This window comes from Hippocampus zosterae, chromosome 12, assembly GCF_025434085.1.
Source record: "Hippocampus zosterae strain Florida chromosome 12, ASM2543408v3, whole genome shotgun sequence".
Classification (NCBI taxonomy): Eukaryota; Metazoa; Chordata; class Actinopteri; order Syngnathiformes; family Syngnathidae; genus Hippocampus; species Hippocampus zosterae.
The window spans coordinates 15,118,808-15,134,477 of NC_067462.1; the positions used below are offsets into that span (position 1 = coordinate 15,118,808).

Here is a 15,670-nt window from a genome sequence, read left to right on the forward strand (position 1 = left end):
TTTTGGTGACTTTACTTCACCGTATTTATTTTTGTGCCTCAGGAGTGGATCCAGCAGAACCACATCTTGTCAATCGTCCTAAGGGACAGCTTACACCAGCCTCAGTATGTTGAGAAACTGGAGAAGATCCTTCGCTTCGTTATCAAAGAGAAAGCTCTTACCATGCAGGATCTCGACAACATCTGGGCAGCACAGGTGGGCATCCCAGTATTGTCCTAATAATGTCCTTATGATAAAACTGCTGCATTAATATAGTGGAACTTCCTTTTTATATTAAAATGCAATGTGAGTATGCTAACATACCTTCGTTGTGTTCTGAATAGCGGTGTGTCTGCAGGTCCTTAGTCTTATGTGAGGTTTTCTACAATGAAGTCCCTATCATCAAAGATTCTACTTCATCCTTAGATATAACCCCTCAAAGGTCTTAATGCCACATACACATATGCATCAGTTGTCCAGTGATGTCCAACGAGTTTCTGGCTATGTGTCATTTTATTTTGTAGAGCGTAGTGGCTTTTGCATGAATAAATGCCATTACATACAGGCTGCAATCTCTCAATTTCACAAACAAATTCCAATGAAGTTGGACAGTTGTCTAAAGCAACAATGAATACGTTTTGCAAATCTTTTTTCAACCTATAGTCAATTGAATTCACTACAAAACAGGATAATTATTGTGAAAGTGAACATTCCCACAACGAAAGGAGAGGCATATCTTAACCATTTTTACGTCATCATCATCCCTTTAACAACGCGTAATAAGTGTTTGCAAACTGAAGACACTAATTGTTGAAGCTTTGTAGGTGGAATTCTTCCCCCTACTCGCGCACTCATACTACGAAACCACACTGCCATAACACATGCAGAATGTGGTTTGCCGTTGTCTTGCTGAAATAAGCAGGGATGTATCTGAGAAAGGTGTTGCTTGGAGGGATGTGTATCTTGCTTCAAAACTGCATGTCCATTTCAGCATTAACAGATGTATAAGTTACCAATTCCCTGGGCACTAACACCACCCCATGCCATCATATTCTGGCTTTTTGAATTTAACAATCTGGATGGTGTTTTTCCTCTTCGTCCCAGGGGATACGACAGCCACGATATCCAAAACCAATTTGAAATATGGGCTCGTCAGACGTCTGTACAGTTTTACACCTCGCGTCAAACTATCCAAGATGAGCTTGGGCCTAGAGAAGCTGATGGCATTTCTGGTCATTTTGATAAGGATATGGATCGTAGATGATGAAATCCCTAAATTCCTTACAATTGTGCATAGAGAAAAGTTCTTAAACTGTTGGACGATTTGCTTATGCAGTTGTTCATGAAGTGGTTGACCTCACCCCATCCTTGCTTATGAACAACGGAGCCTTTCAAAAATTTCCCCTTTTCACACCCAATTATGAGACTCGCCTGTTTCCACTCAACCTGTTCACCAGTGGATTGCTCCAAACAGTATTTTTTTTCTTATTTGTATTGAAACTGTAAATTTCCCCAGTGTGGGACAAATAAAGGATATCTTATCTTATTCCTCAACTTTCCCAGTCTTTTTTTGCCTGTCCCTGCTTTTTGGGAATGTGGTGCAGGCATCAAATTTAAAAAGAATATTTTGGGGTTGGGGGGAAACACTAATTTGAACATTAAATCCTTTTGGAGTGTTTTCAAATGGATATAGGATAGTTTTATATATCGTACCAGTCAAGAAAATGTATCGTGAGGAAGAAAAAAATGGCAACCTGGATTGAAATGGAAATTTATTTTACAGATACCAACAACAGTAGAGCTCAGAGTCCCGAAGTGTACACTGAAAATTAGTGTACTATGTATGTAATGGTATTTCTTTTCCACTCCCTCTGCGTGCAGGCTGGGAAACATGAGGCCATTGTGAAAAATGTCCATGACCTCCTGGCCAAGCTAGCATGGGATTTCTCACCTGAGCAGCTTGATCATCTATTTGACTGTTTTAAGGTGAGTCGGAGTCTTAATAATAAGTCCTAGATGTAGTTGTATGTATTTTAATTCAATAATATTCCAGAAATGTTTTTTAACTGTTTGAAAAAAAAAAAAAAACAAGCAAAAAGATTCTGCTGTTTAATGCAGTGGATACCACCACCAGACATCACTAACTATTTCCCCGCACAGGCAAGCTGGACGAATGCCAGCAAGAAGCAGCGTGAGAAACTGCTCGAGCTTATCCGGCGTCTGGCCGAGGATGACAAAGATGGTGTGATGGCCCACAAGGTCCTCAATCTGCTGTGGAACCTTGCCCACAGTGATGACGTGCCTGTAGATATAATGGACCAAGCTCTTAGCGCTCACATCAAAATATTAGATTATAGCTGCTCACAGGTAAGTTTGTAAGATTTGTTTTTTTCTTGATATAACAATATGTATGTATGTATATGAACTGACAATGTTAGATTTATATTCATAGGACAGAGACACTCAGAAGATCCAGTGGATTGATCGTTTCATAGAGGAGCTGCGAACTAATGACAAATGGGTTATTCCTGCCTTGAAGCAAATCCGAGAAATCTGTAGTCTTTTTGGAGAAGCTCCACAGAACTTGAGGTGAGCTCATGGCCGACATTTATCACAGTTAAGCACAAATGAGCAAACTTCGCTACCAGTCTGTTTGACAAGACTCCGGGCTGTAATGCTTTTCGTCTAGTTCCTACTTGACAATATGTAGTTTGGATGGCTGTTGTTTTTCAGAAAGAAAATGCGAATTAACATGCAAATGAACTTAGTGGGGTAAGTGTTAGTATCAGGGTTTGACCTGCTCTTCCACTAGCCAATAAGCTTTTACTCTTTGACATGTTATGGACGTTTCTGCCATGAATCCGCTTTGGCCAATTATTTCTTGGGTTCCATCTCAAATAACCATATTTAATTTTTGAACCCCCAAGTGCATTTAGAGTCATACAGATACAGTGGAACCTTGACTCAATGTTGTTACACACGACATTTTTGTGGAAAGGCTGCCTCTAGTTTCATGTGTTTCGTATGCAAAGCATTTCAGTATGGAAGCGTGATCAGTGCTGTGCTTCTCGCACAATTTAACATTGGCTCCATGCGTAATTCATTGCGATAGTTGTTTTGTTTTTTTATTTTTAATTAGACCTCAGATTGACCTGAAGGTTACTATTGGCTGTTAACGCTCCCAGCAAGACATCAAACTCATTGTCTCCACATGCAGCAAATAGAAAGCTCTTGTGTGTACAGCAGAGGTTCCGCTTACACGTATGCTTCTTTCAATCAAAATTCTAAAAGTGGCCGCCTAGATATCCGAGTAACGTGGCAAAAAACGTTGACAGTGTGTGTCTGATATACAGTGGAACACAAAAATATAAAATCACCCACCAATTGTGCCAGTTCTCCCACTTAAAAAGATGAGAGGGGCCTGTACATCTCATCATAGGTATACCTCAACTATGAGAGAGAAAATGAGAAGAAGAAAAACTGAAAATCACCGTCTCATTTTTAAAGAATTTATTTGCAAATTATGGTGGCAAATAAGTATTTGGTCACCTTCAAGCACGATTTCAGACTCTCACAAACATATATCTTCTACTATAAGAGGCTGTTTGATCTTGTTCATCAGTGTAAAAGATGCCTGTCTTTTGCCAGCAAAGGGCATCTTATGAAGTAGCTAAACCAACGACGAAGTGTGTGCGTGCATGTGTCATACTCAAGCGAAACAAAAACATGGTGTAACTTCATTCAAATAAATAAATAAATACGCAAGGTGATTTGAGATGGAGCCCCATACTCCCCAAGGCCAGCATTTGAATATCAGTGGTGTTTCTTCTTGCCTTGCTCCCATTTAATTCACTGTATACTGTCACAACCGTCTAATGATAGTCATCTGCCACAATAGGACAAAAGTTCAGTTTGATACTGATAATGGTGAAACAACGTTTGTGTGTGTGTAATTGTATTCCGGATTTCAACATAAGGTCTCTCTTTATTCAGTTGACTTTTTCTTACAGATTGTGTCATCCAAAGTTTATGTTTTGGAGGTGTCGTATGGAATCATGCATTTAATATTGGGTTCAATATTTTTGCCTAGGTTAGTGCCATGTTCCCGGAAATGTTTGTTTACTCAACAGGCCAACATATATATATATACAAATGCATGTCTAACAATGTTCCCGACATAGTACAATCTATGCCAAGAGAAACTGGAGTTCAATACTCAATGAAAGGAGTTTGGTGAACCCCTATTCGCAGAGATTAGGGTCTGAGCCCTTCAGCAAAAATGGAAAATTCATGACTAATTAACTCCTCCCTTGAAAGGAGTTTCAAATTGCATAGAAGCCATAAAATGGCGGCAAGCACTTTAAGGGATTGATGTTGTATGTTTTAAATATACAGTCTTGTACGCATATTACATTAATGACAATAAAATAGCTAAATTATTCAACAAAAAATATTGTCAATATAACTAGCATATTAACCTATGCAAAGCTAGTACAGATAGATTTTTTACACATGGGCAAACAAATACATTAACTTTTTAAGCAAACTGTATTAAGTCATGAAACATGACTTTAGCATTTAAATTCTCTTGACGTCTGCGTTTGAGCAATAGCATTTAGGAACAGAGTCGATTGCTCTTACCTTTTTTTCTGATGGGGAAAATGGTCACTCTTTCAGAAGTTCATTGTGTCTTAAGTGGATGAAGCACCCCGCCACTCGTCAGGGCGCGCGCGGTGTATGATAACTAATTTTTGAAGGAAATAGAATATTTCCATAATTTATCAGTTAAGTTTGAGCCTCGCCATTGCCGCTTAAATGAGAACAACCAGTTAATAATCCAGACAGACTCCTGTGTTGTTGTCATATGGTTCTCATTTGTATTCATTTATTTATTGATAATATTTATTCATTCATTCATCTTCCGAGCCGCTTGATCCTCACTAGGGTCGCGGGGGGTGCTGGAGCCCATCCCAGCCGTCTCCGGGCATAGGCGGGGGACACCCAGAATCGGTTGCCAGCCAATCGCAGGGCACACATAGACGAACAACCATCCACGCTCACACTCACACCTAGGGACAATGTAGAGTGTTCAATCAGCCTGCCATGCATATTTTTGGAATGTGGGAGGAAACCGGAGCACCCGGAGAAAACCCACGCAGACCCGGGGAGAACATGCAAGCTCCACACAGGGAGGCCGCAGCTGGAATCGAACCCGGTACCTCTGCACTGTGAAGCCGACGTGCTAACCACTGGACTACCGGGCCGCCCTTATTGATAATATATAATTGATAAATTATAAATGTATTTTTATAGTATAAATCTATAATTGATCATATACAATTATTTCATGGGTGCAAGTCAGGAAATTACAACTATGGTATTTTTTTGCTACATTGTTACACGCACACAAATCTTGCTCTATGCTGCAGATAAATACCATTGCGAAATGAGCCGATTGTCATCCTCCTCGCCATCGAATTTGCAGTCTTTGTTGCTTCATTGCTCGATATTTTGTCCTACCCTTGTTCCCTTCTACATACCTCACTCTTCTTACTGTTAACTTTCTAGTCAAACCCAGAGAAATCCACACGTGTTTTACCGTCATGACCTTATCAACCAGCTGCAAAACAACCATGCCCTGGTCACGCTTGTGGCTGAGAATCTGTCAGCCTACATGGAGACAATGCGGCAGTTCTCCAAAGGTATACATTGAAACAGAAAAATAAACACGGAAAGTGAAGTAATCAGATGGATATATATGTGTATATGTATATATATATATATATATATATATATTTTTTTTAAATGATCGCAGAAGAACAGGCAGAGTTTGACCCTCAGATAGTCCGACCGGGAAGCCGCTACAGCCATGTCCAGGAAGTGCAAGAACGGCTCAACTTCCTGAGGTACTAAAGGACACTGAGATACAAAGATAGTCAAATGACAGGAAAGGTGGTGTTACTTCCAGTTACTTGTAATGATCAAATGTTTCTGTTTTTGCCAGGTTCCTTCTTAAAGATGGCCAATTGTGGCTCTGTGCTCCTCAGGCCAAACAGATTTGGAATTGTCTGGCTGAGACTGCAGTCTTCCTATGTGACCGTGAGGCCTGCTTCAAATGGTATTATTCACTTCGATCCTGGATTTTTGTGTCTTCCGTACACAAATGTGTCGAACAACATCCCAAATACCACATTGCAGGTACTCCAAACTAATGGGCGATGAACCCGACCTGGACCCAGACATCAACAAGGACTTTTTTGAGAATAATGTCCTGCAGTTGGACCCATCCTTGTTGACGGAGAATGGCATGAAGTGCTTCGAGAGGTTCTTTAAGGCTGTGAACTGCAGAGAGGGGAAACTGGTGGCCAAACGTAGGGCCTACATGATGGATGACCTGGAACTCATAGGCCTAGACTACCTCTGGAGGGTAAGAAGTGCTCATTTTGTGTTTTTCTTCCAAATATTTACTAACATATTTTCTTGGCATACACAGATCTGAAGTGATGCATTTTCAATGATCCAAACATACAAACGATTATTTCACAAGTATCACTGGTACACAGGCAGAATCGGCTTTTGTTAATTGGAAAACTACTGGACACAGGAAGGAAAACCCCAATGTCGCCACCACGTGTAAAGGTCCACCATAGAATGCCCCACTCCACTGAGGCCCCCATATGTTTCTTTAAGCTGCGACGACCAAATTTCAAAATATGAACTCAACTTCACGAGTGTTACATATTTAATCCATCCATCCATCCATTTTCTGAACCGCTTAATCCTCACTAGGGTCGCGGGGGGTGCTGGAGCCTATCCCAGCCGTCTTCAGGCAGTAGGCGGGGTACACCCTGGATCAGTTGCCAGCCAATCGCAGGGCACACAGAGACGAACAACCATCCACGCTCACATTCACACCTAGGGACAATTTAGAGCGTCCAATCAGCCTGCCATGCATGTTTTTGGAATGTGGGAGGAAACCGGAGCACCCGGAGAAAACCCACGCAGGCCCGGGGAGAACATGCAAGCTCCACACAGGGAGGCCGGAGCTGGAATCGAACCCGGTACCTCTGCACTGTGAAGCCGACGTGCTAACCACTGGACTACCGGGCCGCCTACATATTTAATGAATTAGATAAAAGTTATACAGCATTTGTAAACTGGTATGGCACCCAGCCATCCATTTTCTACCACTTATCCGGGATTAAGTCACGGGGGCCTTAGTAGGGAAGCTCAGACTTCCCTCTCCCCAGCTACCTTTTCCAGCTCGCCCCGGGGAGATCCCAAGGCGTTTCCAGGCCAGCTGTGAGAAACGGTCTATCCAGCACATCCTGGGTTGTCCTCGAGGCCTCCTGCCAGTGGGACATGCCCGGAACACCTTCCCAGGCAGGCGTCCAGGAGGCATCCTAATCAGATGCCCAAGCCACCTCATCTGGCTCCTCTTATGTGGAGGAGAAGTGTCTCAATTGACCAAGCTTCTCCCCTCATCTCTAAGGGAGAGCCCCGACTCCCTCTGGAGGAAACTCATCTCATTCGCTTGTATCCAGTATCTTGTTCTTTCGGTCATGACCCATAGCTCATGACCATAGGTGAAGGTAGGAACGTAGATTGACTGGTAAATTGAGAGCGTTGCCTTTTGGTGCAGCTCCTCTTTCACCACAACAGACTGAAACAAAGTCTGCTAAATGTGTTAGCATGAACACTGCCATAAATGGGTTAGAACTTTGTTGCGGACATGCCAGTGTGTCTGCCAAGTGGCAAATCAACGAACTAAATTCATTAAGCGACATCCCAGGAAGTTCATGCCTCTTTTTCACACATTTGTACCTTTCTTTTGGGAGACAAGTTCACCCTCCTTTTGAAGTAGACATGCATCATATTTACCATGTTTTTGATTTTGTGTCAGGTGGTAATTCAAGGAAGTGATGACATCGCCAGCAGAGCCATAGACCTATTGAAGGAGATCTACACCAATCTTGGACCAAAATTACAAGTCAACCAGGTACACACAGAACTGTGTCCAAACTTGTAATTTTCAGGTTAGAGGTCACCTTCTGCAAAAAAAGGTACTTGACGTTATGATTTGCTTGCAGGTGGAAATTCATGAAGATTTTATCCAGTCATGTTTTGACCGTCTGAAGGCATCCTACGACACGCTCTGTGTGTTGGATGGAGACAAAGACAGCATAAACTGCGCACGCCAGGAGGCAATCCGGATGGTGCGAGTTCTCACTGTGCTTAAGGAGTACATCAATGAATGTGACAGTGATTACCATGAAGAGAGGACCATCCTGCCCATGTCGAGGTGGAATGACAAGCCTTAGCTATTCAACAAATGTGTGCCTTATTTTTCTGAGACTCCATTTTTACATGTTTTCTGTTTTCTTTCAGGGCGTTCCGGGGAAAGCATATCACGTTAATCGTGCGCTTCCCAAACCAGGGACGGCAGGTGGATGACCTGGACATCTGGTCACATACCAACGACACAATCGGCTCAGTGCGTCGCGGCATCCTGAATCGCATCAAAGCGAACGCCGCACATACCAAGATAGAACTTTTTATCGGAGGGGAGGTGGTCGACCCTGCTGATGACAGGAAGCTGATTGGACAGCTGAACTTGAAAGACAAAACGGTAACTTTCACATCTTAATCTCATTTTGTCTTATGACTCCTCTTGAGGATGGACTTCAATATAATCGCTATTGCCTAGGACAAAGTCTAAGAGCTGAGGCAGCCGAGACCTACCCAACATTGTGGGGGCGATCATAATCCACATCGCAAATTTTGTTGCTTTTTTTTTGTTAACAGCAGTGGTCCAGTGGGCTCAGCAGTTAACTTTTAATGTCCATGTATGAACAATCGCGTCTATAAATTAAAGAAATTAGTAAATAAGTGTGAATTGCTCTCAATGGAAAAAGGGAGTTTTCTAAAAGGAAGGCATTTCCAAAAAGGGAAGTTTTCTATTAGGAAGGCATTTGCAAGATGAGTATCGGTATGTTCCAGTAGAATAGTGTTGTTCATAATTTTTAGACTTTACACCGAGCTGATCGATTGGATCGAGATTTGTATTTTTATGCAAAATTGATAATCAACTGAAATACCGTAATTTGCACGATCCATCAATGACATCATTGATCGGATACCCGAAATAAGACATGACAGCAAACACAACTTCTCCGGGATTGATCTGTGCTGTGTATATGAGAGCCTGAAAGCTAATATATTTTTTGCCTTTGGTTGTCTCATTTGGAGGGAAAGCTTTTGCGCAGAAGTTCCGCCACCGCGCCCTCAACCAACCAATCACAGTGTAATAGCATTCCTGAAATTTTTTATTATTTATTTCTTGGTTGGTAAAAACTCTATAAAACATTTCATTTATGTCAGAAAATGTACTTTTAGCAGTTTTAATTTTAACTTCTACAATTCAAAATAGCTTTCATCGTTCAGTGTAAGTTACGTGAATTCTAGCCACGCGCATTCAAACAATCACTGATGCAGGCGTGTTGTTTGAACACGAGCTACGTTTTTGACAAGAGACACTAAACATTTGTTAAAGGAGGATGTGAGATGTACTCCAGTTATCCTGAATTTGAGTTGAACTAGTCTGGTGACGCGATTAACAGATAAAGTCAATAGTTTGCATAGATCGTGGCGAATCTGTATGGCTACACCCAATGCCCAAATGGCTTCGGATGTGCAGGGGTTGACTGCACAGTAAATATGCAAACCCAATTCCAATGAATTTGGGACGTTGTATTAAACATTAAATCAGAATACAATGATTTTCAAATCATGTTCAACTTATATTTGGTTGAATATACTACAAAGACAAGATATTTAGTGTAAAAACAAACAAAAATGTTTCAGTTTGAACATTAAATAGATTGTATTTGTTGTGTATTCAATTAAATATCGGTTGAACATGATTTACAAATCATTCATTTCATTTCCTTTTTTTTTTTAACTTCTGATCGCCAATCTACCACTGAAACAGTGTTTGCGTAAAGCCTATTAATTTTGTCATGTTTCTTTAGCTGATCACAGCCAAGCTAACTCAGGTCAGCACCAACATGCCCTCCAGCCCGGACAGCTCGTCCGACTCTTCCACTGGTTCACCTGGTAACCACGGCCACCACTACGGCGATGGGCCCAACCCTGAAGTAGAGAGCTGTCTTCCCGGTGTGGTGAGTTTGTACATGGTCACTTTATAGAGTTGCACTTTAAAGAGTTGCCTCACAAATTGATGTTTGAATGTCACGGTTCTTAAAAGAGCATCTCTCGCTAAGTAACTTTTCCTGTTTTGCAGATCATGTCGCTGCATCTACGCTACATCTCCTTCCTGTGGCAGGTTGCTGACCTGGGCTGCCAACTCAACATGCCCCTACTTAGAGATGGAGCCAGAGTTCTCATGAAACTCATGCCCCCAGGTAATTGTTTCACTGTGCTTTCATTATTAGGCTGCATTTTTAGTTGAGTTGAGGCAAGCATAAAACCTAACTCCTCCATTGTGTGCGTGCATGCTTGTGTTTTACTATAGATAATACGACTGTGGAGAACCTACGGGCTATGTGTTTAGACCATGCCAAGCTCGGGGAGAACAGCCTCAGCCCTTCACTGGACTCTCGCTTCTTTGGTCCCTCGCCCTCACAAGTGCTCTACCTCATTGAGGTACAACTCCATCTAAAATGCATACAGTGGCAATGATTACATTAATTATACAGTATAAAGACAATAAATGTGAAATATTCATGCCAACTTAATGAGTATGATGCCGTATTGTTGGTTCTGTTAAGGGCATCACAACTTGGCTCGAGCCCCCTCTATAAACGGCTTAATAGTGTCGCACCCTGTTAGAGTGAAAATATTGGGCGTGTACATTCAATGCAACATTTTTTTAATGGTTTCCATTGATATTTTTTAAATGGTAAACCATCCTTCCTGAGTCAGTAGTTGACATTAGAAAAACAGTATACTTTTCTGTCAGATATTCTAAATCTTAATTTTACAAGAAGGTTTGGAGCAAAATTGGACATCCTTTTTTGCCATGAGTCCTTCAATTGCCATACTAGATATATGAAAAAAAAATACATTGCAATATTTGAACTAATACTTAATGTCTTTGATTAAATTATGAGCATTTGTGATTTAAATGTTTTCAGGCTTTTTAGAACATTTTGTTTTCAGAATTGCACTGCATCTTGTATCGGCTGTTGACATGACAGTGGGTTTCCTGCAGGTTTTTACTGTTCATGCCTATATTGCAGGTTGTCTATGCTTTGCTGATGCCGGCCAGCGCCACTCTAGGCGAGGATGCGAGTGACTTCCAGTACAACTTCCTGAAGAGTGGTGGCTTGCCGCTTGTGTTGAGCATGCTGACCAGGAACAACTTCCTGCCATCAGCCGACATGGAGACGCGGCGCGGGGCTTACCTCAATGCATTGAAAATCGCCAAACTCCTGCTCACAGCTGTCGGATTTGGCCATGTGAAAGCGGTGGCGGAGGCTTGCCAGCCCAACGCTGAGGGGAACATCCCTATTTCCCCGGTTAGGCTACAGATACTAGACCTCATGATTGGTTCCCAAATGGTTGATTCCGACTTCTGATCGTAATCTTTCTCCACTCCAATCGACAACAGATTAATCAGGCCACTCATGATCAGGCTCTGGTGCTGCAAAGTGCCCTGCAAAGCATCCCAAATCCTGCCTCAGAATGTATGCTGCGCAATGTAGCCATCCGCCTGGCACAGCAGATTTCTGATGAGGTAATTGCAAAGAATCAATGGAGTACATTTTATAGGGGGGTTGAAATGGGAATATACATGGGCTTAATTTGGTAACTGGATGGCTCAGTGTTTGGCACGCCTGACTTCGGACACCGGGCACTCTGAGTCAAATACAGGCCAAAGCGAGCGTTAGCATCCAGTAGGGTCCCTTGACAAGGTTCTTTGCATTAGTCAACAGGAAATGCATCTCGTATAAGAACTGTCTAACGTATCCCGCAAGTAACTCGCTGGGGCGATTCCTGACTGATACTGAGCCCAGAGTCAAACGACAACTTTAATGTGCTTAATTTTTGGATTCTTATAGAGAAACCTAGAAAAGACGTTTTGCTCAAAAGAATTGAGGGAACATTCAGATCTGAATTAGCTTCTTATCGCTCAATTGTCTATAATCTTTCAGAGCAAAAACACAAGGGTTTATATAAACAGCAGTTTTCTTAATTTAGACACTAGACTATATTAATTTGAAGTGATTGTTGATGGTGGTTTTGTTATAGCCCATCAAGTTTACTTGAGCTGAAGCAATGATGAATGTTGCAATCTGATTGCACCTAGCAGTTCACCTTAATTTCTTTGGGGGTTGTTCTGGGCTCATTTTGTTACAAGTAGTACAGTATTTACATCTATTGGACTCATTAATTTTCCTCCTGCAGCCACCTCCAGGGAGGCTGGCTACACTGCAGTAAATTTCTCTATATGTGCAACTGTAATCGGAGTAGCGTTAAGCTGCTTCGAAATGGTCTGAATAGCCTTTAGCTTTAATTTCATAATATGTAAATAATTCTTTATTTCCTGAGCCAAATTGCTTCACATATGTAGTACCATGTTCACTGTGGTACAAACAAGTAAGTCTTCAAACTTCATAGTGATTACTTTTCACCCTTTAATCGGCTGACAGACTATGTAGACACAAATGACCTTTATTACCTAATAAACCTTTATTAGTCTCGCAATGGAGAAATTCCCATCTACAGTGGTTGAACATATTGCTAAGGTCAAATTATTTTCAATAATATCCTTTAGGAGTACCTTGATTTTTGTGAAGTCAGTTTGATGACATTTTTCAAAATTCTGTTGAACCACATTTTCAAAAGCAATGTCTGATTTTCATTGGTTAATTTTTATTACATTTGTCATATTTAATGTTCTAATTTGTCCACAATAATTAATTTGTCCATGTATGTATATTAATGTTTTGTTTTTTTTTGTGACACTTTCAGAATTTTTTTCAGACATCAAAGTCTATTCCTGACATCTGTGTCATCCGAGCGGTACAGAAAATAATTTGGGCATCAGGCTGTGGCACGGTGCAGCTTGTATTCAGCTCTAATGAAGATATCAGCAAGATATACGAGAAAGTAAATATGAAGTTAGCCTAAGTGAGAACTTATCAATGTACTTTTCAATGGCAATTGCATTTTAAAAGCAAATGTATTTTCAGACGAATGCAGCAAAGGAACCAGATGGAGAAGATGAGCAGGTGTGTTGCGAGGCATTGGAAGTGATGACTTTGTGTTTTGCCTTGATGCCCACAGCCCTTGATACCCTCAGTAAGGAGAGGGCATGGCAAACATTCATTATAGACTTGCTGCTACACTGCCACAGCAAGTAAGTGCACCATTATGTGTTGGGAATGTTCAGCATGAATGACAAAAAAAAGCAGGAGAATAGCTTGACGTTTGCAGTTTTTTTCCTTATAGCGTGGTTGTCTCTGCTTTTGACAGATCTGTGCGTCAGATGGCCCAGGAGCAGTTTTTCCTGATGGCAACCAGGTGCTGCATGGGCCACCGACCCCTCCTCTTCTTCATTACTCTCCTTTTTACTGTTCTAGGGGTGAGTGACACAAACATAACATGAAGTGCTCCTTTGCCAGCTGCTGATTGCATCTTAACTTTTCTCAGACCACCGCTAAGGAGCGAGCTAAACATGCCGGGGACTATTTCACTTTGCTCCGGCATCTCCTGAACTATGCCTACAACAGCAACATCAACCTGCCAAATGCCGAGGTGCTGCTCAACAATGAGATTGACTGGCTCAAAAGGATAAGGGTAGGCTATCTTGTCTTTTCCCAGGTTAGCATGGGATTTGTTTTTGCAGTGTCGCCATTTTCACATAAGTTGATGTTGGTGATCTTACATCTACTAGGATGAAGTCAAGAGGACTGGGGAGACAGGTGTGGAGGAGACCATCTTGGAAGGCCACCTTGGGGTCACCAAGGAGCTTTTAGCCTTCCAGACTCCTGAGAAGAAGTATTACATTGGCTGTGAGAAGGGGGGAGCTAACCTCATAAAGGTATACATCTCTGTTGTGTGTGGCAGGCAACACTCAATTCTTCAATCCTGATGTGATGAATATAAAGGTTCATATCCAAGTAGTGTTATAGAGTGAATCAAATGGTTTTTTTCCCCTCATCAGGAGCTGATTGACGACTTCATCTTCCCGGCATCAAATGTTTACCTGCAGTACATGAAGAGTGGCGAGTTCCCCACCGAGCAGGCCATCCCAGTGTGCAGCACCCCAGCCTCCATCAATGCTGGATTTGAGCTCCTGATGGCGCTTGCTGTCGGTTGTTTTCGCAACCTCAAGCAGATCGTCGACACGCTCACGGACATGTACTATTTGGGTAAGTCGTTGGATATGTCCAAATTCACAGGCTATGTCCTCCGAAGGCCGCATGACATCACGTCGGCACCACTCAAAACGCACAAATTTTGCCACAGTTTATGCGGTTCACAGAGGCTGTGAAGGCGTTGAAGGATCGAGTTGCGCCCGAAGTGACTTGATAGGGAATTTGGATGCAGCCTATGTCTTAAAGCAGGGTTAACCACATTTCTTTGAGCTTAAGTCCAATAAAAAAACCTCTGCCCGAGATTCAATTTTTAATTACAATATATTGCGTATTGCAATATCTACAAAGTAATTGTAACCAGCACAGAAACTGTAGTTGTGTGTACTTTTGCCAAGACACTCTGTGACCCAATAAAAACTGCTGTGACATTTTGGGTCCCATCCATAACGTTGGGATCCTTCGTCTTTAAAAAAATATCTCCCACTTGAGGAATGTTTGAGCACTTCTTTCTCTTTCCAGGCTGTGAAACCTTGACAGAGTGGGAGTATTTACCTCCTGTGGGACCACGGCCCAATAAAGGCTTTGTAGGTTTAAAGAATGCTGGGGCCACTTGTTACATGAACTCTGTAATTCAGCAGCTGTACATGATTCCTCCCATTCGTAACGGCATCCTGGCTATCGAGGGCACGGGCACCGATGTGGATGATGACATGTCAGGTGATGAGAAGCAGGAGAATGAGGTAATGACAGCTCATTATAGTTTCTTTTTGATGAATAAATGCAGAATTGTTTAATTATCCTTACCTTTTGTTCCAACAGACAAACGTGGATCCTCGTGATGAGGTGTTTAGCTATCACCACCAGTTTGATGATAAGCCCGCCAGTAAGGCAGAAGACAGGAAGGAGTACAACATTGGAGTGTTGCGTCACCTGCAGGTCATCTTTGGCCACCTCGCTGCTTCCAGACTTCAATACTACGTCCCGAGGGGCTTCTGGAAACAATTCAGGTATGCAGTAGTTCAGTCTTTTCCACTAGTTTTGTTGGGTTGTTTTTAAGTGTCTTATACTTGTGGTCCTGCAGGTTATGGGGTGAGCCAGTGAATCTAAGAGAGCAGCATGATGCTTTAGAGTTTTTCAATTCTTTGGTGGATAGTCTGGATGAAGCACTGAAAGCCTTGGGTCATCCTGCTATGCTCAGCAAAGTGCTAGGAGGGTCCTTTGCCGATCAGAAGATCTGTCAGGGATGCCCTCACAGGTGAGTATTTTTTTCTATCTCAGAGGGTGACTGCTTTTTACAGTAACAAAATGTTTCAGAATAAAAAAGGAAATATCAGATGCATGACAAA

At 42.0% G+C, this 15,670-nt stretch overlaps 1 protein-coding gene across 6 annotated transcripts in view; it reads left to right on the plus strand.

The window, feature by feature from the left end:
* The window catches only part of usp9 (ubiquitin specific peptidase 9), a 41,794-nt gene that overhangs the window by 13,750 nt on the left and 12,374 nt on the right, over positions 1 to 15,670 (plus strand). For 4 of the 6 annotated variants that reach the window (XM_052081717.1, XM_052081715.1, XM_052081718.1 and 1 more), the window contains exons 10-35: positions 43 to 195; positions 1,861 to 1,965; positions 2,140 to 2,346; positions 2,432 to 2,568; positions 2,713 to 2,751; positions 5,548 to 5,681; positions 5,795 to 5,885; positions 5,984 to 6,097; positions 6,178 to 6,406; positions 7,883 to 7,978; positions 8,070 to 8,281; positions 8,368 to 8,608; positions 10,011 to 10,160; positions 10,283 to 10,403; positions 10,514 to 10,644; positions 11,241 to 11,519; positions 11,612 to 11,737; positions 12,976 to 13,113; positions 13,197 to 13,363; positions 13,480 to 13,588; positions 13,657 to 13,803; positions 13,901 to 14,047; positions 14,171 to 14,378; positions 14,844 to 15,064; positions 15,144 to 15,331; positions 15,406 to 15,579. In XM_052081717.1, the coding sequence (XP_051937677.1) occupies positions 43 to 195; positions 1,861 to 1,965; positions 2,140 to 2,346; positions 2,432 to 2,568; positions 2,713 to 2,751; positions 5,548 to 5,681; positions 5,795 to 5,885; positions 5,984 to 6,097; positions 6,178 to 6,406; positions 7,883 to 7,978; positions 8,070 to 8,281; positions 8,368 to 8,608; positions 10,011 to 10,160; positions 10,283 to 10,403; positions 10,514 to 10,644; positions 11,241 to 11,519; positions 11,612 to 11,737; positions 12,976 to 13,113; positions 13,197 to 13,363; positions 13,480 to 13,588; positions 13,657 to 13,803; positions 13,901 to 14,047; positions 14,171 to 14,378; positions 14,844 to 15,064; positions 15,144 to 15,331; positions 15,406 to 15,579 (4,064 nt within the window). The remainder of the gene's footprint in view (positions 1 to 42; positions 196 to 1,860; positions 1,966 to 2,139; positions 2,347 to 2,431; positions 2,569 to 2,712; positions 2,752 to 5,547; positions 5,682 to 5,794; positions 5,886 to 5,983; positions 6,098 to 6,177; positions 6,407 to 7,882; positions 7,979 to 8,069; positions 8,282 to 8,367; positions 8,609 to 10,010; positions 10,161 to 10,282; positions 10,404 to 10,513; positions 10,645 to 11,240; positions 11,520 to 11,611; positions 11,738 to 12,975; positions 13,114 to 13,196; positions 13,364 to 13,479; positions 13,589 to 13,656; positions 13,804 to 13,900; positions 14,048 to 14,170; positions 14,379 to 14,843; positions 15,065 to 15,143; positions 15,332 to 15,405; positions 15,580 to 15,670) is intronic. The other 2 variants (XM_052081719.1, XM_052081720.1) reach the window with 1 other exon arrangement.